A 25,708-nucleotide genomic window follows, 5' to 3' on the forward strand; every position below is an offset into this window, starting at 1 on the left:
GGTTCAAATGGCTCTGAGCACTATGGGACTTAACTGCTGAGGTCATTAGTCCCCTAGAACTTAGAACTAGTTAAACCTAACTAACCTAATGACATTACAAACATCCATGCCCGAGGCAGGATTCGAACCTGCGACCGTAGCGGTCTTGCGGTTCCAGACTGCAGCGCCTTTAACCGCACGGCTACTTCGGCCGGCTCCCATTGAGGTTATCTACTAGCATCCTTCGTTATCCGAAGACGAAGCTTAATTGTTCAATCTCTTTCATTTAAAGACCAGGTAAATGAATTAAAAGTGATAGACACGGCTTAAAGGAGAAGACGTTACGTTCAGAGTTTCAGAAAAAAGTTTATTCGTACAGGTGTCTGTGTCTTCCCAGCTCAGTGTCTCTTGCACCTTCCTCCAGTTTCTTCTGTGTGACCGTTAGTGTAGCAAAACATTAACAGTTACCAAATCGTAGTCAACTCAAAATTATCCTCTAGATTCCTGCTTTTACCAATTTCGCTGTTTTTACGGTTTCAGCAAATCACGCTAAGTAACAGCCGAAGTAATTACATTTTATACGGTGACATCCGAGAGCACCGATTTTTATACAGTACATATGACACCTTGTAAGTTCACTGTTTTATAGTTTATCTTCTAAACAACGACCTCTTTCAAATTAATGTAATGATGTAATTATATTTGTTAACAGCTTAAATTATAGAACACTTGCGGCATAAAAAACGAGCCCCTCGTCTAGTCTCTAATGCCCTAAGGGATGTCGATCGGCTGCCGTGTCATCCTCAACCATTCGGCGTCATGTGGATGCGGTATGGAGGGGTATGTGGTCAGCATAACGCTCTTCCAGCTGTCTTTCCGATTTTTCAGACCTTGGAGCCGCTACTTCTCATTCAAGTAGCTCTTCAGTTGGCATCACTAGGCTGAGAGAGCCCCCCCCCCCCCTCACGCCTCCCCCCCCCCCACCCCCGCACACTAACACACAAAGGAAAAGTCCCTGTCAGTACTGGAAATCGAACCGGACATCTACGCTAGCCGTGTAGTCACCAACGATAAACAGCAGCGGAGAAGGACACATGTAGCCTAAGGTATTCTGAAACACCACTAAACGCGCTGCTCCTGAAGTAAGGCTATGTGTTTGAGAGTGTATAAGTGTAAGCACTACTCACGATCAACACTCACGTAATTTCCGTCACAATGAGTCAGTAGAGAAAGTTCAGTTCGGATGAAACATGTGTGTAGTTCTCTCCAGTATGAGACACAAATATTTCTAGATCAGCTGTTAGCGACGTTCCTATAAATTGCAAACGTAAATGAAATGCTAAATACAATCTCGATGAGGTATGTCTAAATTTGGAGTTAATCATCTGACTTTTTAGTGGTATATTGTCAAAAATAGACAATATGGAAACCGTGGCTGTAGTATAATTATAAAGTTTATAATTTGAAACAGCAAACAGCCACAAGTATCGTTTGATTTAAATGTAATTTCGGTAAACCTTTTTAAAACTATAGCACCCAAAAGCATGGTATGATTTAAATTTTATTTCGGTAAACCTTTTTAAAACCATATTTGTGGCTACTTGCTGTTTCAAATTATAAACCTTGTAATTATTGTTGGCTATTGCATTTCCTACGAATATGGACCACGTGATGAGAGTGGAGGTTATTGGTTGTATGTGGAACTAAATGAGGAGTCTTTTTGCAAAACTCATCTTTGCGCCAAGCGAGGTAGTGCATTGATAAGGAACTCGCCTCGTATTTCGGGAGGCCGGCAGTTCAGTTCCCCATCCGGTCATCAAGATTTGTAAAGATTTAACAGTTCAGTGCTTTCCCTAAATTGGTTTCTTTGAAAGAGCACGTCGTTTTCCTTCCCCAGTCCGAGGTTGTATCACCTTCCGCGTATTACCTCCTCATTCTTTTGTATTTCGTATCTATTTAATAGAAGAAAAAGGCTATACTTGCTTAGTGTTCGTTTCTTCATTTATGCCGATAACGCGAGTACACCATCAGCTTCCCCCAAAAGCAAACGCGGCACAGCATCGCCCTAACACATGCCTCGGTTGAAAAACAGCTCGCCGTTAACAACCGGACACACTTCACACAGGAAAGTGCTGTGTTCTCATGCGTCACTTACGCGTGTCGTAAACCTATACCGTACGTCCCTGCCGGCTCGGTAGAAATATCTGACAGCTACGACGTGGAAACAGGCATCCAACTACTGCAGTGTTTTACTGATAAATGCGAGATTACTACTGCTCTTCGACTGGATCAAAGGGAAGAAAATTAAAGTTTGTCTCGTCCACTTCGAGGTTACTCGAGAGCGAGCAGTGGTTCTGCTGGACAAAGTTTAGGTTTTTTGGAGCAATCATCTTGGAATTCGCTTGAAATGCTGTACGAAACCACAGGAAACCTGAATCCAGATGGCCAGGCAGCAATTTGAATCCCGTTTCTTCGGACGGCAAGCCCAGTGTTTATCACTTTATCACTTCGCACTGTTCCATTTAGTCACTGCATCCACGCCAGGTTCCATACCCTGGATGAAGAGTGCGTTTAGGACGTGTTCGACAGAAGTAGTTGTTTGTTCAATTGTAGTCAGAAAACAAAACACAATTATTGACAGAATTTTGTAAGCGGCTTCTCAATGCAATACGTCACAAGTAACGGGTCAGAACGATGAAATGAATAGACGTGTGTGTGAAAGGTCAGGTACTTCGTGTGGAAAAGAGGAATAGAGAAATTGGTCACAATCGTTTCAATCGACAACGCAGGGATTACAGTACTATCGAAATGCTTAGATACATGCAAAACTTACGGAAAGATTATCACAATTAGGAAGTGGTCACAGATTTCAAAAGCGAAAAAGCGTCTAAGAAATCTGCATGATGGAATCCACGAGGATCCACGAGGAAATAGACTGGTATAACTATAGAATCTGAGGTATGACGTGATAGCAGCCGGCTGTTGTGACCGAGTGCTTCTAACAAGGGAACCTCCCCATCGCATCCCCCTCAGATTTAGTTATAAACTGACACAGTGGATAGGTCTTGAAAAACTGAACACAGATCAATCGAGAAAACAGGAAGAAGTTGTGTGGATCTATGAAAAAATAAGCAAAATATATAAACTGAGTAGTCCATGTGCAAGATAGGCAACATAGAGGACAATGATAGCTGATGAGCGCCGTGGTCTCGTGGTTAGAGTGAGCAACTGCAAAACGAAAAGGTCCGTGGTTCGACTCCTCCCTCGAGCGAAAATTTTACTTTCTTTATTTTCGCAAAGTTACGATCTGTCCGTTCATTCATTGACGTCTCTGTTCACTGTAATAAGTTTAGTGTCTGTGTTTTGCGACCGCACCGCAAAACCGTGCGATTAGTAGACGAAAGGACGTGCCTCTCCAATAGGAACCGAAAACATTTGATCGCAAGGTCATAGGTCAACCGATTCGTCCACAGGAAAACACGTCTGATATATTCTTTACGACACTGGTGACGGCATGTGCGTCACATGACAGGAATATGTTGTCGACCCACCTAACTTGCACACTTGGCGAATGGGTAAAAAGATTCTTCTACCTTGCCCGATTTAGGTTTTCTTGTGGATGTGATAATCACTCCAAAAAAAGTGATGAAAACATAAGAGTTTGTCACATAAACTGCATCAAATGAATGCAACAGTCTCAGAGTCGCACAGTTTTCCCTGTGCTCTGTCAAAACATATGTTTTTTTACGTTTTCAAATGTTTCCGTGCGTAGACCGTCAAATTCTGTATATGTCCAAGCAAATCTGAACATGTCCTGGAATTTTGCAGAGCGAAGTTGATTATGTGTGAGTGTCTGAACTTTGATAATTATCTGAAAATAAAAAATTAAAATTTTCACCCGATACACGATTTGAAACAAGGACCTGTCGTTTTATAGCTGCTCACGCTAACCACGGGACCACGGCGCTCGTAAGCTAACACTATCCTTGATGTTGCCTACCTTGCGCATGGACTACTCAGTTTCTACATCTACATCTACATCGATACTCCGCAAGCCACCCAACGGTGTGTGGCGGAGGGCACTTTACGTGCCACTGTCATTACCTCTCTTTCCTGTTCCAGTCGCGTATGGTTCGCGGGAAGAACGACTGTCTGAAAGCCTCCGTGCGCGCTCTAATCTCTCTAATTTTACATTTGTGATCTCCTCGGGAGGTATAAGTAGGGGGAAGCAATATATTCGGTACCTCATCCAGAAACGCACCCTCTCGAAACCTGGCGAGCAAGCTACACCGCGATGCAGAGCGCCTCTCTTGCAGAGTCTGCCACTTGAGTTTATTAAACATCTCCGTAACGCTATCACGGTTACCAAATAACCCTGTGACGAAACGCGCCGCTCTTCTTTGGATCTTCTCTATCTCCTCCGTCAGACCGATCTGGTACGGATCCCACACTGATGAGCAATACTCAAGTATAGGTCGAACGAGTGTTTTGTAAGCCACCTCCTTTGTTGATGGACTACATTTTCTAAGCACTCTCCCAATAAATCTCAACCTGGTACCCGCCTTACCAACAATTAATTTTATATGATCATTCCACTTCAAATCGTTCCGCACGCATACTCCCAGATATTTTACAGAAGTAACTGCTGCCAGTGTTTGTTCCGCTATCATATAATCATACAATAAAGGATCCTTCTTTCTATGTATTCGCAATACATTACATTTGTCTATGTTAAGGGTCAGTTGCCACTCCCTGCACCAAGTGCCTATCCGCTGCAGATCTTCCTGCATTTCGCTACAATTTTCTAATGCTGCAACTTCTCTGTATACTACAGCATCATCCGCGAAAAGCCGCATGGAACTTCCGACACTATCTACTAAGTCATTTATATATATTGTGAAAAGCAATGGTCCCATAACACTCCCCTGTGGCACGCCAGAGGTTACTTTAACGTCTGCTTATTTTTTTCATAGTTCCACACAACTTCTTCCTGTTTTCTCGATTGATCCGTCTTCAGTTTTTCAAGGCCTATCCCTGTGCCAACTTATAACTAAATCTGAGGGGGGTGCGATGGGGAGGTTCCCTTGTAAGCGCTTCAGTCCGGAACCGCGCTGCTGCTACGGTCGCAGGTTCAAATCCTGCCTCAGGCATGGATGTGTGTGATGTCCTTAGGTTAGTTAGGTTTAAGTAGTTCTAAGTCTAGGGGACTGATGACCTCAGAGGATAAGTCCCATAGTGCTTAGAGCTATTTGAACCATTTTTTGAGATGATAGCAAACTTAGACGAGCACAGAAACGATAGGATGGGCACACACACACTAGAACAGGAACACGTCGGTGTTATTGAAGTTATAATCCCAAATACTAATCTGGAAGTATACGACTTGTCAAGAAAACAAGAAAAAATTTCGACCGTTCCCCAGAGAGAACTGAGTGATTTAAGTAACACAAAAGGGAATGCAGCGATGTAATTACGAGGTGAAGCTGAACTTTAGAGAACAGCGTCCTCGAATTTATAAGTAGTGTATCTAGGGATGCGTGATCGTCCTAGCGTCTAGCATAGATTTTCAGCTGCAATCGCAGCGAAAACACGGAAGAATTCTTGCGCGAATTCGAAAATTATTTTCCAATAAAAGGCGTACCTGAGTAACAGAATCTTCTGATAGTCTAAGAAACACACGACAGGGAGTGGCTTATAATGTCATGCCCAGAGGTGATGTGGCCGAGCGGTTCTAGGTGCTTCAGTCCGGAACCGCGCTGCTGATACGGTCGCAGGTTCAAATCCTGCCTTGGGGATGAATGTGTGTGATGTCCTTAGGTTAGTTAGGTTTAAGTAGTTCTAAGTCTAGGGGACTGATGACCTCAGATGTTAAGTCCCATAGTGCTCAGGGCCATTTTTGAACCCATAGGTGAAAACATACGCCGAGTGCCTTAAGAAATTTTCTTATTCACTGTAAAGAGTGTAACAAAAACGTATGATCAGACTTTCAGGAAACATTCCTCACAGGCAGATGATAAAAATGTTAGAAAAAATGGACATGGGCCTGGAAACGACTTTATTTCACGTTAGAGCTCTGTTTGTGCAATTGTTCAACGCATTCATCAACGAAGCCTCATCCGTGAACAGCACTTTAGCACTAAAGATAAGTTTGACACATTGTTGAATGAACCATTTGCAGAAGTGTACCCGTGCCGTAAAATCAACTGCTTGATAGTGCCTGCTCGCAAAGTACATGGTACGGATGTAGCAGCTTCTCACGTAGCACTCTCCATAAGTCATGTGGTCAACATTACTTGGTCAAATTAACTGTCTTACGCTAACAGTAGGGTTGTCAACTGTACGAAGAAGTTCCTCCTCCAGATGAGATATCCTCGTTCTTCCAGGCATCGCCCAGTGGAGAGTGGTAGAATTAAACCTCCCACGCTTCCCAATGGCTTCAAACATCCTCCTCTTGGGGCACTGCCGTTCTACAAATCTCTCCCGATGCATAGGCTGAGCGCCACGGCCATTACCTTCTGCCATTCCGTACAGGAAGTGTGCGTCTTACAATTCCGCATCGGAGCACACTTCCATTGCACTGTACCGGACACCAAATACGTGACGAACACTAAGCAGTTGATGCTATGTGCCTGCTGCTAATAGATCAACTGGTTCAACTGGCTCTAAGCACTATGGGACTTAACATCTGAGGTCATCAGTCCCCTAGGCTTAGAACTACTTAAACCTAACTAACCTAAAGACATCACACACATCCATGCCCGAGGCAGGATTCGAACCTGCGACCGTAGCAGTCGCGCGGTTCCGGACTGAAGCGCCTAGAACCGCTCAAACCGAGAGTCCGCCGGCTGAAACTCGCGGAGTATGTCACCTTACGATCTTACTGATGTATGGGCAGAAGGAACGTCTCCTTCTGCATCTTTTCCAGTAAGATGGTACTACCGCGAGTTTGTTGGATTGTAACTCAAATACATTGAAAATGGCTACTTATAGCCAGAATCGAGGTATATGCGAGAGTAATAAAAACTAATGGGATTGCGACTAATTGCTATGTGCCTCGCCTTCCTTATAGTCTACACTCGTCGTTCACAACAGTTCCTTATGGAATCAAAGTTTGTTGGTGTTCGATGTTAACAAATTTCTCCTTTTCAGAAATTACTTTCTTGCTGCAACCAGTCTGCATGTTACATTCCTTCTAATTTGCCCACCGTTAGTTTTTTGCTGTCCAAATAGCAAAACTCATCTGCTACACAGTATTCAAAGTTTATTATTCAATTTTATAAAATTTGACTGTACATTTTACGATTTAATGAGCCGATAAGATTACAAAATGAAAAAATGTAATCATTTATTAACATAGCTCTGAGCAACTATATTTTTTGAGATTCGTGTCCTTACAAAAATCAGTACTTCAATTTTTAAAAAAATATTATAACTATAAGCAAGTTTATTTGGTAGGAAAATGCAGGGTAACAAATCTATCAACCAAGTAACTTTTATCGATATTTAATTCAAATACAATACTGTTCCAAATTACCAAATTAAAAATATAAGTTTTAATCTTATTGGCTATTTGTTTTACACGTACATTTCATATTAATGAAGCGACTTATAGTGTTTCAGAACTTCGTTGTCATCAGAAAATCACTTTCAATACTGAGTAGAGCAAAAAAGTTGAGCCTGTCTATCCACGTGGCGGTTCGAGGCCTGTTTTCGATCAGCTTCAGTTCTAAAAACTAGCTGTTTCCACTGCTGTTTACGATCATTGTAATCATAAGTGGTAGATACATCGTAAAAGCGACCTCGCTATTAGGAAAATTATTTTTTATGGTTTGGAGGAAATGAGTTATGGAAGAAATCGGTTTTCGACGAAATCGAGCTCATTTCAAAGTGAAAAAATTTTGTTATAAAAGCCTTTGCGGTTTCGCCAACTTAAGTGCTATGTGTTTGACCAGACACCAGTGGGAATGTGATGCGATGGAGCTACAGGTTTGAGAGGTTAAAGCTGACTATTTCGTATGAGTTGTCAACTTCATGTGAATAAGCCCATACAAAATAATTACATCTCCACCTTTTACAATTATAGGGGACCCGCACCGCCGTACAAGGGTAACCGTAGGCACCTCCAGGGTTTCAGAAGACGATTGACCGAAAACTACATAACATACAGAAAAATGAGACTTACCAGAAGATAGTGTTTCGTCAAGTTTCGATTCGGAGTAAGCGCGTGCTGAAGCTGGAGAGTGCACCACTGGTGGTGGTGGGGGGGGGGGGGGGGCAGGGGGGGGCAGGCGTGTCAGAAAATGTACATAAATGATCCTCTCCCTGTTGTCACATCCAATTAGTTAGTACCTGCAGATAGGCAATCCAGTGAATATATTTCCAAAGTGGGCTGCGTTGCGCCTTCCCAAAGCGGCGATTTTCTTGAAACGTTTAATTTTAAGAACTACATTTTTAGCCATCAGTTGCATAAATAAACTTTTATTCTCTATCAGTTTCAGTCACTCAGACAATCATCACGGGGACAAAAGGCAAGTACATTAGATGGAAAAGCATTTCATCGTTCTCTTAGATGTTCCGAAAGTCCCCAATGTTACAATATTGTACACGCCCTTATTGTGTATCATGACCTTAAATAGCAATGGATTGGTGTTGCAATAACAGACGACCAAATGTAAAGAAGCTATCACGAAGGACACTAATTTAGTGAAATGCACGAGCATATTGACGGTTGCCGCATCACAAAAGGCACCCGTACTGAACACCTGTCACGTGAATTAAAAACTTGGAGATATGCACTGTCCACTGGCATGTGTATATTTTCTGTATTTCTTATAGTTTTTGGACTGTTGTGTTGTGAAAAAAAAATGGTTCAAATGGCTCTGAGCACTATGGGACTTAACATCTGAGGTCATCAGTCCCCTAGAACTTACAACTACTTAAACCTAACTAACCTAAGGACATCACACACATCCATGCCCGAGGTAGGATTCGAACCTGCGACCGTAGTAGTCGCGCGGTTCCGGACTGAAGCGCCTAGAACCGCTCGGCCTGTGTTGTGAAATCCTGGGGGTATTTACGAATAACCCTATACTAGGCTAAAGACAGATGAGTGTCGTTCAGAATGTAAAGAACGTTTTGGCATAACTAATTAAAAACGAAAGATACCAACACAAAACTTTATATACAAAGTTACAGGACTTTACTCTAAATTTCAATGTTGTCATCATAACTGTCAAAGCACTCATTGTAACAGGGAATCAGTTTTTCAATCCTCGTGTTGTACTCCTCTTATCCGCCAAAGATTTGCTTGCTTGTTAGGGGTATTTATCATTTGCGAACTATTTCCTTTAATTTCTGGAATAAGCGAAAATCACCGATACCAAGTCAGGGCTGTATGGAGGATGTCCAAATATTTCTCTCTTAAGACGTTAAACTTCTTTCTGTGTTCGAGCTGATGCATGATGCTGCGCATTGTCGTGAATCAAAAACACTTTTGCTGACAACATTTCATGTTACTGAAGCTCCGGTCATTGCACTACCTCCAAAAACGTTCTTTATTTGCTTATTTTCGATGGGTGGAACATTTTGTGCATTCAGAAAACGAATGACACTACGTACTACGCATTTTGCGGGATTTTCAATGGGCGCCGCTATTTGGAAAGGTTACAGAACAAAGTGGATTGACTGCTCGGCAACAAAACTCGGCTCACACTGACAATGGAAACTTCCCATTGCATCCCCTCAGATTTAGTGCTAAGATGGTCCATTGGTAGCCCGTCAAAAACTGAACACAGATGAAGCATGAAAACAGGAAGAAGGTGTACTAAACTGTGGGAAAAAGAAGCAAAATTGAAACAGTGTACGGTCCAAGTTCAACATGTACAACATTGTGCGGTTGTGAATGACTATGGCACCGTGGTCATATTATGGTGATGGGCTGCGAAGCGGCAGATTCGGGTTCAGATCTCCTTTACGACCTTTTTTTTTTTCCCACAAAATTATGAACTGTTCGGCACGTCATTGACGTGTCTGTTCGCTGTATTCAAAGTTGTGTCTGTATCGTTGTGTAACGTCCGTTTGTAACAGCGACGTGTAACGAAGGGACCTCCAGACGTACGTATGTTCTATTTGTTCTACACAAATATTACATGTTATGTCTCTTGCGTTCCGTTTTGGAAGTTTTGACTCTTGAATTCCTTCGTTGTAACATAATTCATACCCGTTTATTTGTTATTTTCATTTCTGTGAGAGGTCTCGCCTACCCTCATTATTCATAACATTTACTTGCGACGGCAATATATTCTTACCACAAGACTCATATTCTATAAGCAATATATAGTAAGACAGCTGCAAAGACTACAGAAGGAGAACAGACACATCAATCACCGGACCGACAGTTCATATATATATATATATATATATATATATATATATATATATATATATATATATATATATATATATATGGAGCGGGACTGGCCGGAGTGGGCGTGCGGTTCTAGGCGCTACAGTCTGGAACCGCGTGACCGCTACTGTCGCAGGTTCGAATCCTGCCTCGGGCATGGATGTGTGTGTTGTCCTTAGGTTAGTTAGGTCTAAGTAGTTGTAAGTTCTAGGGGACTGATGACCACAGCGCTTAAGTCCCGTAGTGCTCAGAGCCATTTGAACCAAGCCATCATATGGAGCGGGAGGGAGGTTTGAACGCGCCTCTCCCGGTTTACAATCTAACACGTTGACCACACAACCACCATGCCGTGGTTCTGACAAGTTGCTCGATGTTGCACATCTTGAGCTTGGACCGTTCAATGTTTCTATTTGCTTCTTTTTTCTCATTTCAGTACACCTTCTTCCTGTTTTGATGCTTGATCCGTGTTCAGTTTTTGAGGGCTATCCGCTGGGCCAGTTTACCACTAAACCTGAGGGGGGTGCGATGGGGAGTTTGCCTTGTAACGGAAAGGAGCTAACTGGTTGACTCCCGTGAGCGGTGGCGAGCAATCGGTTCTGGGTGTGGTACGCAGTCGTTCCTTACTTTCTGGATGAGCCTCATATTTTTATACACTGTGTCCAGTATCCGTAAGGACTGTGTCTATGAAAACTAAAAGTCATGGGTTATGTTCAGGAAATCTGTATTTACTCAAAACAGTCTCCCCCTGAATCAGTGCGTAACTGAAATCGTTTTAAAAGCGTTTTCTTGGACTTGCAATTAGTACTGCAGTACAATTGTTTTGGATGTCCTTAACTGCGACTTAACGGTATCATTTCATTGCCAGCTTCAGGTTGGGGAACAACCAGTATTCGGCTTTGGCCACATCACGGTGAATACAGTGGGTGATCCGGGACTGTGATCCCTTTGCTAGCCAAAAACTCGCGCACGATCTTCACTCTGTGGGGTGGGACGTGGTCGTGGAACAGCAACTAGGAACCTGTCTCTCGGTATTCGGGTCAAATTCAATGAATCCTCGCTCACAAACACAAAATTTGACGTTGCCTCGCTGTTCCACAGCTATTTTTCGACGAAAGTCAGACACCTATTGTTACGCTTAATTTACACGACGACATTGGGTTGCGCCACTCGTTGCGTGGAATGAGTTGCACGCAAGTGGTTTCATATACGACTGTTGACACGGCGACACCAGTATAATTTCAGTTTCGTCGTTTTGTGGGTCCCTGAGTCGTGTCTGAAATGAAAGTTTTGGCAGCTGCACGTCGCACGAGTTGTGATGGACTTAAACTTGTTGCGTGGAATCGCTGCATAAGAAAAAAATAAGAAATAATTTATAACGGAAGATCCAATAAGTTCTTTTAATTATCTTAGAATGTCACCGGAACTGTTCGCGTTTCTTCTAGATAGAGTTAATTATGCGATAAGGAATAAAGGTACTGTAATGCATGAAGCATTGTCGCGAGAACTGAAATTACATATCACATTGCGTGCATTACAATCTAGAACACTCGTCATGCTATAAGATACGGTTTTAGTTGGTGATGACGCTATTTTTTGACACCAATAATTATTAACATTAACGGTAGTAATTATTAACATTAGCAACAATAATTAATCGAAGCAGGCCGCATTAAGAAGAGAATGGCTTGCAAACTACTCTCTTGAAGACAGATCTTTACAGTGGCAATATTACAAAATTCTAACGTATGTGAATGGGGAGCACTGCAGCGACGTTTTAAATAGATGAATTTTGAATAAAGAAAACAGCTTCTTGAATTTGTATAGCTTTCTCTCCTGTCAACAATATTCATTAACAAAGAGTTGGCCAAGTAGAACGATGGGATTTTAGTCTTGTAGACGAGAGCATTGCCACAGCTAGAATTACACTCCCTTGTATTTTTCTTAATTCAGTTGTATATGTGCACCTAACTCAATAAATTTTGCCCTGCAGCTCAGATATTGTCAAACCATCTATGTGGTCTCAGCGGCAGCAATATGTTGCTTATTTTTGTAATCAGCATCACTGAAATCCCACAAACACCTATGCAAAGCACAGACGTCCAAAAAGCTAACATTATCTTCCGTTCCCCACTTCATATTTCAGATTTTCTACACTCTACGAACACACATAACCTCAAAAGTCATGCAACTAGTGTCACCAAAGTTGGAACATGCCGAAAGTGTTTAGATACACCAACGAGTTGCGCAAACGTGCGACGCGCATGCGCGGTGGCCGGTAGTGCAGTCGCCTGCAACCTAGTGTCGTCATGTAAACTAGGTTTTACATTCGTGGCCAGGACGCCTGCTGCAGTGACCTTCTACACGGCTGTTGTTGAATCTTCGAGGATCGTAACGCCGCAACCTGCCACGAGATGGTGAGGGTATCATCTGGAGTGCCCCAGGGAAGTGTGGTAGGTCCGCTGTTATTTTCTATCTACATAAATGAGCTTTTGGATAGGGTGGATAGTAATGTACGGCTGTTTGCTGATGATGCTGTGGTTTACGGGAAGGTGTCGTCGTTGAGTGACTGTAGGAGGATACAAGATGACTTGGACAGGATTTGTGATTGGTGTAAAGAATGGCAGCTAACTCTAAATATAGATAAATGTAAATTAATGCAGATGAATAGGAAAAAGAATCCCGTAATGTTTGAATACTCCATTAGTAGTGTAGCGCTCGACACAGTCACGTCGATTAAATATTTGGGCGTAACACTGCAGAGCGATATGAAGTGGGACAAGCTTGTTGTTGTGTTGGCTGACGAGCCAACACCGTGTTACAACTGGAGGCCGAAATACACGCGTTTTAGCTCACGCAGGCTGGCGTGAGGAGGGAAGAACTATACTGACGTGAGGTCTGGAACATGACAAGGAATTAGAATTCAGAAAGCGGACGTAATTAGTTTGATACTTAACTTTAATCCATTAATGATGAACGTCGCTCTTGACGGTACATGGGTCACAATATTATGTGTTCAGATTATAGTAACTGAATATGGCGCTTTGCTAGGTCGTAGCAAATGACGTAGCTGAAGGCTATGCTAAACTATAGTCTCTACCAATGAGAGCGTATGTAGACAGTAACCATCGCTAGCAAAGTCGGCTGTACAACTGGGGCGAGTGCTAGGGAGTCTCTCCAGAATAGACCTGCCGTGTGGCGGCGCTCGGCCTGCAATCACTAATAGTGGCGACACGCGGGTCCGACGTATACTAACGGACCGCGGCCGATTTAAAGGCTACCACCTAGCAAGTGTGGTGTCTGGCGGTGACACCACACTTGTAATGGCAGTTGTGGGGAAAGCGGATAGTCGTCTTCGGTTCATTGGTAGAATTTTGGGAAGATGTGGTTCATCTGTAAAGGAGACCGCTTTCAAAACACTAATACGACCTATTCTTGAGTACTGCTGGAGCGTTTGGGATCCCTATCAGGTCGGATTGAGTGGGACATAGAAGCAATTCAGAGGCGGGCTGCTAGGTTTGTTACTGGTAGGTTTGATCATCACGCGAGTGTTACGGAAATGTTTCAGGAACTCGTGTGGGAGTCTCTGGAGGAAAGGTGGCGTTCTTTTCGTGAATCGCTACTGAGGAAACTTAGAGAACCAGCATTTGAGGCTGACTGCAGTACAATTTTACTGCCGCCAACTTACATTTCGCGGAAAGACCACAAAGATAAGAGAGATTAGGGCTCGTACAGAGGCATATAGGCAATCATTTTTCCCTCGTTCTGTTTGGGAGTGGAACAGGGAGAGAAGATGCCAGTTGTGGTACGAGGTACCCTCCGCCACACACCGTATGATGGATTGCGGAGTATGTATGTAGATGTAGCATTGCAGTTTCGAATTTCACACACGTAGTCCTAACGGAACTGGTACTTAAGTTTTTGTTTTGGTGTCCTGGAATGGTGGAGCCAGGCAGGTGACTTACGTCGTCGAAAGTGCTGCGGAAGACGTCTAGCGAGCGCGTGAGGCGCAGCATGCGGCGCAGAGCGGGCGATGCGTCGTGCCCGGCGTCCAGCTGCACCATGGCCAGGCAGTACTGGGCCCGCGCACGCCGCACGCACGCGTCGAAGTCGCCGTACTGGTTCACGTTGCCGTTCAGCACGCCCGACGGCAGCTTCGCGCTCGCGTCGTACACTGCGAACACACACGGCCCTCTTCTATTACACCGGCAGTTGCAGGCTATGGTATACACTGAGGCGGCAAAAGTCATGGAAAAGCGATATACACATATACTGATAGCGATAGCATCGCATTCACAAGGTATAAAAGGGCAGTGCACAAGCAGAGCTGTCATTTGTACTCAGGTAATTCATGTAAAACGGTTTCCGACGTGATTATAGCCGACGACGGGAATTACACTACCGGCCATTAAAATTGCTACAGCAAGAAGAAATGCAGATGATAAATGGGTATTCATTGGACAAATATATTATACTAGAACTGACATGTGATTACATTTTCACGCAATTTGGGTGCTTAGATCGTGAGAAATCGGTACCCAGAACATCCACCTCTGGCCGTAATAACGGCCATGATACGCCTGGGCATTGAGTCAAACACAGTTTGGATGGCGTGTACAGGTACAGCTGGTCATGCAGCTTCAACACGATACCACAGTTCATCAAGAGTAGTGACTGGCGTATTGTGACGAGCCAGTTGCTCGGCCACCATTGACCAGACGTTTTCAATTGGTGAGAGATCTGAGGAATGTGCTGGCCAGGGCAACAGTCGAACATTTTCTGTATACAGAAAGGCCCGTACAGGACCTGCAACATGCGGCCGTGCATTATCCTGCTGAAATGTAGGGTTTCGCAGGGATCGAATGAAGGGTAGAGCCACGGGTCGTAACACATCTGAAATGTAACGTCCACTGTTCAAAGTGCCGGCAATGCGATCAAGCGGTGACCGAGACGTGTAAACAATGGCACCCCATACCATCACGCCGGGGGATACGCCAGTATGGCGATGACGAATACACGCTTCCAATGTGCGTTCACCGCGATGTCGCCAAACACGGATGCGACCATCATGATGCTGTAAACAGAACCTGGATTCATCCGAATAAATGACGTTTCGCTATTCGTGCACCCAGGTTCGTCGTTGAGTACACCATCGCAGGCGCTCCTGTCTGAGATGCAGAGTCAAGGGTAACCGCAGCCATGGTCTCCGAGCTGATAGTCCATGCTGCTGCAAACGTCGTCGAACTGTTGGTGCAGATGGTTGTTGTCTTGCAAACGTCCCCATCTGTTGACTAAGGGATCGAGACGTGGCTGCACGATCCGTTACAGCCATACGGATAAGATGCCTGCCATCTCGACTTCTAGTGATGCGAGGCCGTTGGGATCCAGCACGGCGTTCCGTATTACCCTCCTGAACCCACCGATTCCATATTTTGCTAACAGTCATTGGATCTCGACCAACGCGAGCAGCAATGTCGCAACACCATAAACCGCAATCGCGATAGGCTACAATCTGCCCTTTATCAAAGTCGGAAACGTGATGGTACGCATTTCTCCTCCTTACACGAGGCATCACAACAACGTTTCACCAGGCAACGCCGGTCAACTGCTGTTTGTGTATGAGATATCGGTTGGAAACTTTCTTCATGTCAGCACGTTGTAGTTGTCGCCACCGGCGCCAACCTTGTGTGAATGCTCTGAAAAGCTAATCATTTGCATATCACAGCATCTTTTTCCTGTAGGTTAAATTTCACGCCTGTAGCACGTCATCTTCGTGGTGTAGCAATTTTAATGGCCAGTAGTGTAACACACGCTGAGCTCGGAATCGTAGTTGGAGCTAGGCGCATGGGACATTCCCTTTCGGAAATCATTTGGGAATTCAATATACCGAGATCCACAGCATCAAAACTGTGCCGAGAATACAAATTCAGGCATTACCTCTCACTATGGACAACGCAGTGGCCGAAAGCCTTCACTTAATGACAAGAGCAGCGGCGTTGCGTAGAGTTGTCAGTGCTTACAGACAAGCAACACTGCGTGAAATAATCGCAGAAATCAATGTGGGATGGACGACGAACGTATCCTTTAGCGAACTTTGGCGTTAGTGGGTTATGTTAGCACACGATCAACCCGAGTGCCTTTACTAAGAGCATGATATCGCCCGTAGCGCCTCTCCTCGGCTCGTGACATTGGTTGGACCCTAGACGACTGGAAAACCGTGGCCTGGTCAGATAAGTCCCGATTTCAGTTGGTAAGAGCTGATGGCACGGTTAGAGTGTAGCGCAGGTTCCACGAAGCCATTCACCCAAGTTGTCAACAGGGCACTGTGCTGTCTTCATAATGGTGTGGGCTGTGTTTACATGGAATGGACTGGATCTTCTGTTCCATCTGAACCGATCACTAACTGGAAATGACTACGTTCGGCTCCCTGGAGACCATTTGAAGCGATTCATAGGCTTCATGTTCCCAAACAACGATGTGCCATGTCACCAGGCCACAGTTGTTCGCGATTGGTTCGAAGAACATTCTGTACAATTCGAGCGATTGGTTTGGCCCCCGGATCGCCTGACACGGTTCCCATCGAGCATTTATGGGACGTATTCGAGAGATCAGGACGTGCACAAAATCCTGCACCAGCAACACTTGAGCAATTATGGACGGCCATAGAGGCAGAATGGCTCAGTATTTCTGCAGGGGACTTCCAACGACTTGGTGCGTCAATGCCACGTCGAGTTTCTGTACTCCGCCCCGCAAAAGGTGGTGCAACAAGATATTAGAATGTATCTCATGACTTTTGTCATCTCGGCGTATTCTGTCAATGGCGGTTGGTAATGCCAATCATATCCTTTTCAGTAAGCTAGAATACAAAGCGTCCATATACAAAGTTCCATTTTCAAAACGCTGTAGATGGAGAACCACTGCTCAAGTGATGTCAAATTTGAACAGAATGTTGTTGATGTACGGGGAAACGTCACAAAAAAAAATTGAACAATAGATGGCGCTGTAAGCACACCAACAGACGAGCGGCACACGACCGTTCCTCTATTTGCATCCGAGACGCCTCCATGAATGTCTCCATGAATGATAATGTGTTCCAGTAGCCCTGCAGAAGCTCCGGAAATTCAGGGGTATGAAGAATGGCATTGGTGCGATGCTATGAAAAAAGGCATTGCTCCGATGTGTGGAGAAAAGATAACAGAATTCGAAAAAAACAAGTTCTTTTGAAGTGCAGTATGACAGAGGGAGGAAAGCAGTTGACCCGACGTCTGTCGGTGATGTGGCCACAGTGCAGTAGGGATCGAGCGGAGCTGTGCAAAATGTAGTGCGCGGGGAATTGCCCGAACGTTGGACGTGCCTGTGGGTCAAATGGTTCAAATGGCTCTGAGCACTATGGGACTTAACTTCTGAGGTCATCAGTCCCCTAGAACTTAGAACTACTTAAGCCTAACTAACCTAAGGACATCACACACATCCATTCCCGAGACAGGATTCGAACCTGCGACCGTATCGGTCGCGCGGTTCCAGACTGTAGCGCCCGCTCGACCACCCCGGCCGGCGGACGTGCCTGTGAAAATTTTGCATAAAATCCTATGAAATATCCTGCATTCCTATTCATACAAAATCGCCCATGTTTAGGAGTTTCTACCTGCTGGCCTGCTAGCAAGACAAACGTCCGCTCTGGAATTTCTTGCTCGCAAGGAAGTGGAACAAGATTGGCCATGGACCACTCTGTGGGACAAACAAAGCCCATTTTCATCTTCAAGCACACATCAACGCGCAGAATTCCAGAATACAGGGTACGGAATATCCACACACACATCAGCCGGTACCACTTCACTCTGCAAAGGTGACTTTGTAGTGCGTGTTGACGACATCGTTTATCGTAGGTTCGTATTTTTTTCGAGGAGATGAGTTACCTGTACCGTCACTGGTAAACGCTACGATAGTCTTTTGCGCACCAACGTCATTCCAACCCTTCAACAGCGTGAATATGTGCTTAGGATCATTTTTATGCAAGATGACGCTCTTCTGCACGTTACACAGCCAATGTAGCGGCTGCTGCAGAGGCATTTCGGAAATACTAGAATTATCAGCCGTCATTTCCCTACAGCATGACCGTTCAGATTACCTGATCCTAATCAGTGTGACTTCTGACTGTGAGGTCATCTGAAAGAAGTGTTCAGTGCTCCAGTAACGAACGTAGCTGAACCGTAGGCACGCATTGCGAAACGCATTCTGAATGTGACCCGAGAGACACCCCGATCTGTTATGGAACATGCTGTTTCTCGATTTCTACTTGTGGCAGAAAACGGTCAGTATACTGAACATTTCTTGCACCAGTCTCATCACAATTCTAAACCGATGACATTCTGCTATTTATGCGGTTTTTGGTCTCAGGAGAGTTAAAAACTGTTTTTCCCATCCCATGTGCCGTGGTGGGTAGGGTTTACCTAACTAACAGTGACACAACTGTCGACTGGTGAACTTGTGCAATCATTAACACTGAACAGTACGGATGGTGTAATGTGCATCTCAAACCATTTGTAGCCGACCCTGTTTATGTTAAGACGCTTACAGCGCCATGTATTGGTAATTTTTTTTCCATGACGTTTGCTCCTGTGTCAATAATATGCTGTTCAAATCTGACGTGTTTCAGAGTAGCGGTTTTCTTCCTACAGTGTTTTGAATCTTTAACTTTAATTATAGACACTCTGTATTATGGTAAACAGGAAATGGCGCAGAATGGTTTAAAGTGTGTGTTCAGACAGGAAACAAAGGGTGTCAGTAGGAAAGAGTCCTGTATCAAGCTGTCAGGCATCATCCAACTTGTAACTAATCACAGGTGGTGTCCCACTAGGTTCCATCTCAAAGCGCTCACTTTTTCTATATGTTAATGGTCTTTCATCCGTGATGTATAACAAATGTAGCTGGAGAGATGATCCGACTCTTGGCTGCCTCGAGTTTATAATGACACTGTCTTTAAAAATTAGAAATCAGCTAACTGTCTAGGAATTAAATTGGATAAACGCACTAATCTAAGTGCGTCACTACTTGCAGATGATAAAGTAATAATGCAAGAAAGTGAATAGGACCTGCAGGTAGCGGTACATCAGCTAAACGAAATATGTTCAGAATACAATCCAAAAATTTCATTACATAATGCGAGAGCTACGGCTTTCCAAGGTAAATACCGAGTACGGTCGAAAAGAGCAACTAACAGCACAGTAGTAATTAAAGAGGTGTCACATATTTGATGTTTGGGTTGCGACACAAATTATAATAATGGAAATTATGTGGATAAAAGCTGCACAGTTTTCAAGCAATACGTGGAACAATATACAGAACACTTAAGTACAAAATCTGAAAAGATATAAAAATTAAATTTTATGAAACTATGGTTTAAATGGCTCTAAGCACTATGAGGCTTAACATCTGAGGTCATCAGTCCCCTAGACTTACAACTACTTAAATCTAACCAACCTAAGGACATCACACACGTCCATGCCCGAGGCAGGATTCGAACCTGCGACTGTAGCAGCAGCGCGGTTCCGGACTGAAGCGCCTAGAACCGCTCGACCACAACGGCCGGCTGAAAATATGGCAATTGCATTGCTGTTTTATGGAAGCGAGATTTGGATAGATAAAAAGGAAATTGATAACAAAATACAAGCAGCAGGGATGAGATACTTGATATGAGTATAGTGCTACGCAAGAAGACATTTAATAAACAATGAATATGTTAGAAATATGTAGAATGTACATGCTATTAATGAGGCACCTGTGCAAAATCCGTAATACGTTGCGAAGTGTCAGTCGTGTTAGTACATCGTTCTGTGTAGTAGGGAGTACATTATGTCGGAGCTAAGTGAATTGTGACGTGGGAAAATTGTTGATGCTCGTGTTGTGGGTCCTTCCGTAAACAAGGTAACCGAAATGTTTGGGGTTTCAAGAGGCTCCGTATGGAAGATTTATACCGCATAAAGGGCAAGCGGGTAACAAATCATCCGCCAAGTCACAACGCGAACGAAAGTGTGTGTTAAGTGCTCGTGACGGGCAGCTGAAAAAGTGACTGCAAAAATGAATATCGCACCCACGAATCCTGTCAGCACCTAAACAATACGGAGCGAGCTCCATAAGCAGGAAACTGCAGGGCGAGCTGGAATTTCAAAAGTACTCATCAGTAAATACTCGTACCAGGAAAATGTGATGCTGAAGTCATAAAACCTGGACTATGTGGCAATTGAAGGGAGTCATTTGTTCGGATGAGTCTTGTTTTACACGTTTCCAACTTCTGGCCGAGTTTACGTGCAAGGCGTGAAATATGGCGAGGTTTCGGTGACGATTTGGGCAGGCGTGTCGTGGGTTCCATGGGCCCCATGGTTACTCTGCAAGGTCGAATTAATGCCAAGTATTAAGCGACTATTTTGGACGGTCAGAGTTTGTTCCCCAATGGTGATACCGTGTTCCAAGACGACAAAGCCGCTGTTCATATAGCTCGATCGTCCAGGATTGATTTTGTGAGCACGAGGATGAATTGTCGCAACTCCCCTGGCCATCAGAGTCACCAGATCTGAATATTATTGAGCCTTTGTCGTCTGCTTCGGAGAGGCGGGTGCGTGATCGCTGTCCACTTTGCTCATCGTTACCTGAACTTGGGATTATTTTGAAGGAATAACGTTATAACATTTTGAAAACCATACCTTGGTTTAGCCATTCCGAGACAACTGGAAGCCGTTTGAGTGCCAAAGAGGTTTCCTATATGGTGTTAGGCATGGTAATGTGTTGCGTTTTTGATGTTTCCATATTTTTGTCCATGCCCTGTATATTGCCTACTGCAATTTGCCGAGAATCTCGTTTCGATATCGAACCGTTCACAAGATAAAAAGTGTCCAGCTTTACGTGCTTTACCCTGTTTGTATACACCCATGACCACTGCCCACCGCGAGACTGAATGCCATCTGGTGCCGTTGCGAGCACGTGACACGCAAACGAAAGTTCACTACTGACCATTAAAATTGTTACACCACGAAGATGACCTGTTACAGACGCGAAATGTAACCGACAGGAATAAGATGCTGCGATATGCAAATGATTAGCTTTTCAGAGCATTCACACAAGGTTGGCGCCGGTGGCGACACCTACAACATGCTGACATGAAGAAAGTTTCCAACCGATATCTCATACACAAACAGCAGTTGACCGGCGTTGCCTGGTGAAACGATGTTGTGATGCCTCGTGTAAGGAGGAGAAATGCGTACCATCATGTTTCCGACTTTGGTAAAGGGCAGATTGTAGCCTATCGCGATTGCGGTTTATGGTGTCGCGACATTGCTGCTCGCGTTGGTCGAGATCCAATGACTTATGCAGAATATGGAATCGGTGGGTTCAGGAGGGTAATACGGAACGCCGTGCTGAATCCCAACGGCCTCGCATCACTAGAAGTCGAGATGACAGGCATCTTATCCGTATGGCTGTAACGGATCGTGCAGCCACGTCTCTATCCCTTAGTCAACAGATGGGGACGTTTGCAAGACAACAACCATCTGCACCAACAGTTCGACGACGTTTGCAGCAGCACGGACTATCAGCTCGGAGACCATGGCTGCGGTTACCCTTGACGCTGCATCACAGACAGGAGCGCCTGCGATGGTGTACTCAACGACGAACCTGGGTGCACGAATGGCAAAACGTCATTTATTCGGATGAATCCAGGTTCTGTTTACAGCATCATGATGGTCGCATCCGTGTTTGGCGACATCGCGGTGAACGCACATTGGAAGCGTGTATTCGTCATCGCCATACTGGCGTATCCCCCGGCGTGATGGTATGGGGTGCCATTGTTTACACGTCTCGGTCACCCCTTGATCGCATTGCCGGCACTTTGAACAGTGGACGTTACATTTCAGATGTGTTACGACCCGTGGCTCTACCCTTCATTCGATCCCTGCGAAACCCTACATTTCAGCAGGATAATGCACGGCCGCATGTTGCAGGTCCTGTACGGGCCTTTCTGGATACAGAAAATGTTCGACTGCTGCCCTGGCCAGCACATTCTCCAGATCTCTCACCAATTGAAAACGTCTGGTCAATGGTGGCCGTGCAACTGGCTCTTCACAATACGCCAGTCAGTACTCTTGATGAACTGTGGTATCGTGTTGAAGCTGCATGGGCAGCTGTACCTGTTCACGCCATCCAAGCTCTGTCTGACTCAATGCCGTTATTACGGCCATAGGTGGATGTTCTGGGTACTGATTTCTCAGGATCTATGCACCCAAATCGCGTGAAAATGTAATCACATGTCAGTTCTAGTATAATATATTTGTCCAATGAATACCCATTTATCATCTGCATTTCTTCTTGGTGTAGCAATTTTAATGGCTAGTAGTGTATATAAGCGGAGCAGAGATGAACGGGAAATTGTTTTTGCTATGATATGAGCGACAAATGGAGAAATCCACTGGCGTAAGCGACGTTTACAAAGGGCAGATTGTTACGGTCCGGTGCCTGGGAACAGGCATCTCGGAAACGGCGATGCTGGTCGGCTGTTCGCTTGCTATCGTTGCGAGAACTGTGGGAAAGTGGTTGAAGGACGGTGGAACCATGAGAAGCCTACAAGGTTTTGGACGTCCACGCCTCATCATAGAGCGTGGAGGTTGTTAGCTTGTCTGCTCTGTAAACAGGACAGGCGGTGATCTGTGGCAGATCTGATAGTGTACAATGCTGGTGCAGGCACCATCACACCGTTCAGTGCACATTGTCTGGGATCCCCAGCAGACGATTGCTACATGTTGCCATGCTGACCTCACGAAATCGTCATTTATGATTGCAATGAGCATGGGATCTTCGAGACTGGATCGTGGATCAATTGTAATATATCGCCTGGTCAGATGAATCATGTTCTTCGGAATGAGATTTTCACTCTGCAGCGGAATGTTCGCTGATATGAAACTTAGGAGATGAGGTAATGGCAGAAGTAAAGCTGTGAGGACGGGGCGTGAGTCGTGCTTGGGTAGCTCAGGTGGTAGAGCACTTGCCCACGAAAGGCAAAGGTCCCGAGTTCGAGTCTCGGTCCGGCACACAATTTTTATCTGCCAGGAAGTTTCGAATAATGTTCTTTTTACATCAGGTCGATGATCGTGTCCAGATACGCCGTGATACAGGCGGACAACCACTTGAAACCTGGCCAGCCGGGGTGGCCGAGCGGTACTAGGCGCTACAGTCTGGAACTGCGCGACCGCTACGGTCGCAGGTTCGAATTCTGCCTCGGGCATGGATGTGTGTCCCATAGTGCTCAGAGCCATTTGAACCAACTTGAAACATGCAACGCACTATGGACGCAGGTGGGTGAGGTCGGAATTATGCTATGGGGGAGATTCACTTGGTCATCCACGCGACCTATGGTAGTAATGGAAGGCACCATGACAGCTGTGGACTACGTGAACGGTATTGCGGACCATCTGCATCCCATCATCCTTATGTCTTCCGACGGCGATGGCATCTTTCAGCAGGATAAATGTCCGTGTCACGAAGCATGAATAGTGCTACTGTGGTTTGAGAAGTATAATAGCGAACTCACGTTGACGCCTTGGCCGCCAAATTCGACTGACCTGTACGCGATGGAAAACATCAGGAACGCTATCGAGCAACAGCTTCGCTCGCACAAACAACCGGTTCATAATTTACGGGAATTCCATGGCCTGTGCGTAGACATGTGGTGCCACATTTCTCCGGGAAACTGCCAAGGACTTGTCGAATGCAGGTCCCGTACAACCGCTGCTGTATTGCAATCCAACGCGCTATGAAGCAAGTGGTCATAATGTTTTGACTCATCGTTGCATAATGAGTATAATCGTCCTGTAGCATTACCTTGGAGAACGCCCGTAGTTACTTTTACGTCTGAAGTTCTCGCTCCGTTAAGAATGACGTGCTGTTGGCAGACTGTGCGCCGCTGTCTCACACGAGACAGCAGCCCGAGTATAAAAAGCACGATGCGCCTGTGCTGTGGGCCGGTGTCCTTGGGACGCCGCATTCCACGGCCAACACCCCAGAAGCCCGGCCTGCCGGCTGCCTGCGCTTGCCCAGCTGTCTGTTTGTCCATCCTCACTCCAGGATAGTCAACGCCGTATGCCCAGTCACGAGCCCGGGCTTCCCTTACTAGTGCCAGCTACCACTTACGTTGTGTAACTGCTGTACGCAATTCGTTGAACCGAAGACCCATCAACATCGAGACAATTAGTGACGGAATATCAGCTCAGTTTCGGAAGGTTTGATAAGAAAATCGATCTTCGCTTTATTGAAGGAATCCGCCCTACTTTTGTCCGAAGTGATGCGTGGCAATCACGGACCTTCTAAACAAAGATGATCGGGCTGAAACCTGACGTCCACTCATCCCAAGCCCGAGATCAATGTCTTCTTTGACGACAGCCTAATCCACCGAGCGAGGTCGCCTTGAGCTAACATACACGACTCATATCCGGGAGGACGGCGGTTTAAATCCCTCTTCGCCATGAAGCTTTAGGTTTTCCACGATTTCTCTAAATAAAGCGGCAGTCAAATGATGATGGGACAGATGCAAAAAAAGTGAGTAAACTGTTCATTATTTCAAAAGTAATTGCCATAACTGTCAACACTTTGCCGTCCTAACGTCTCGTACAAATTTATCCGCTTGACGCCGGCAGCACGAATTCGGATTACTTGGCTTGTCGCCGGCCGCTTGTCGCCTTTCCATTGATGACAAGCTTCAAACACATCGACTTTTACGCGCTTTAATTTTTCCGGAAATCCTCTATTTTGCCGTATCGTTCCACAGACTCGAAATTTCTTTTCAAGTAACTTCTCTGCAAGTTCTACAATGTTATAATAATTGTTCATGTAGAGGTGATGCCACTTTCCATAAGAAGGTGTCAATAGTTCCATCTCTGTTTTTGCTAAAAGTTGTCCAGCGCCGGAATATATCTTGAATGAGGAAATGTATCCCGTACTCGAATCACACAGCATCCGAATGAGCATGCTATATTTCGCAATTTTCGACGGATTGTAAACTTTAAAATTTAACTGTCCACGCCACGGTATCATTCCTTCATCAGTTGAGATGTTCTGACTTAAATTGAGCGTTTATTTAAACTTTTTGGAAAAATAATCAATATCAAATTGCACTTTGAAAAGCCGGTCGGCATTATCCAGTCTATAGTTGTTGTCGGAAAAATGTAAAAATGATAATATTTATTTGAATCGGTTGCGGGACATCGTTTTGTGAAATATCGGTGTGTCTGTCAACGGATTCGTTGACCAGTAATCATCAATCCTTGCTTTTTTTACAATTCCAAT

The 25,708-nt window shown here is 44.8% G+C and overlaps 1 protein-coding gene across 1 annotated transcript in view; it reads right to left on the reverse strand.

Annotated features, from left to right (window-relative positions):
• LOC126471228 (nose resistant to fluoxetine protein 6-like) overlaps positions 1–25,708 on the reverse strand; it is a 292,721-nt gene that overhangs the window by 95,345 nt on the left and 171,668 nt on the right. The window contains exon 4 of the mRNA XM_050099351.1: positions 14,347–14,555. Coding sequence (XP_049955308.1) covers positions 14,347–14,555 — 209 coding nt within the window. The remainder of the gene's footprint in view (positions 1–14,346; positions 14,556–25,708) is intronic.

The sequence above is a fragment of the Schistocerca serialis genome, chromosome 3 (assembly GCF_023864345.2).
Source record: "Schistocerca serialis cubense isolate TAMUIC-IGC-003099 chromosome 3, iqSchSeri2.2, whole genome shotgun sequence".
NCBI lineage: Eukaryota > Metazoa > Arthropoda > Insecta > Orthoptera > Acrididae > Schistocerca > Schistocerca serialis.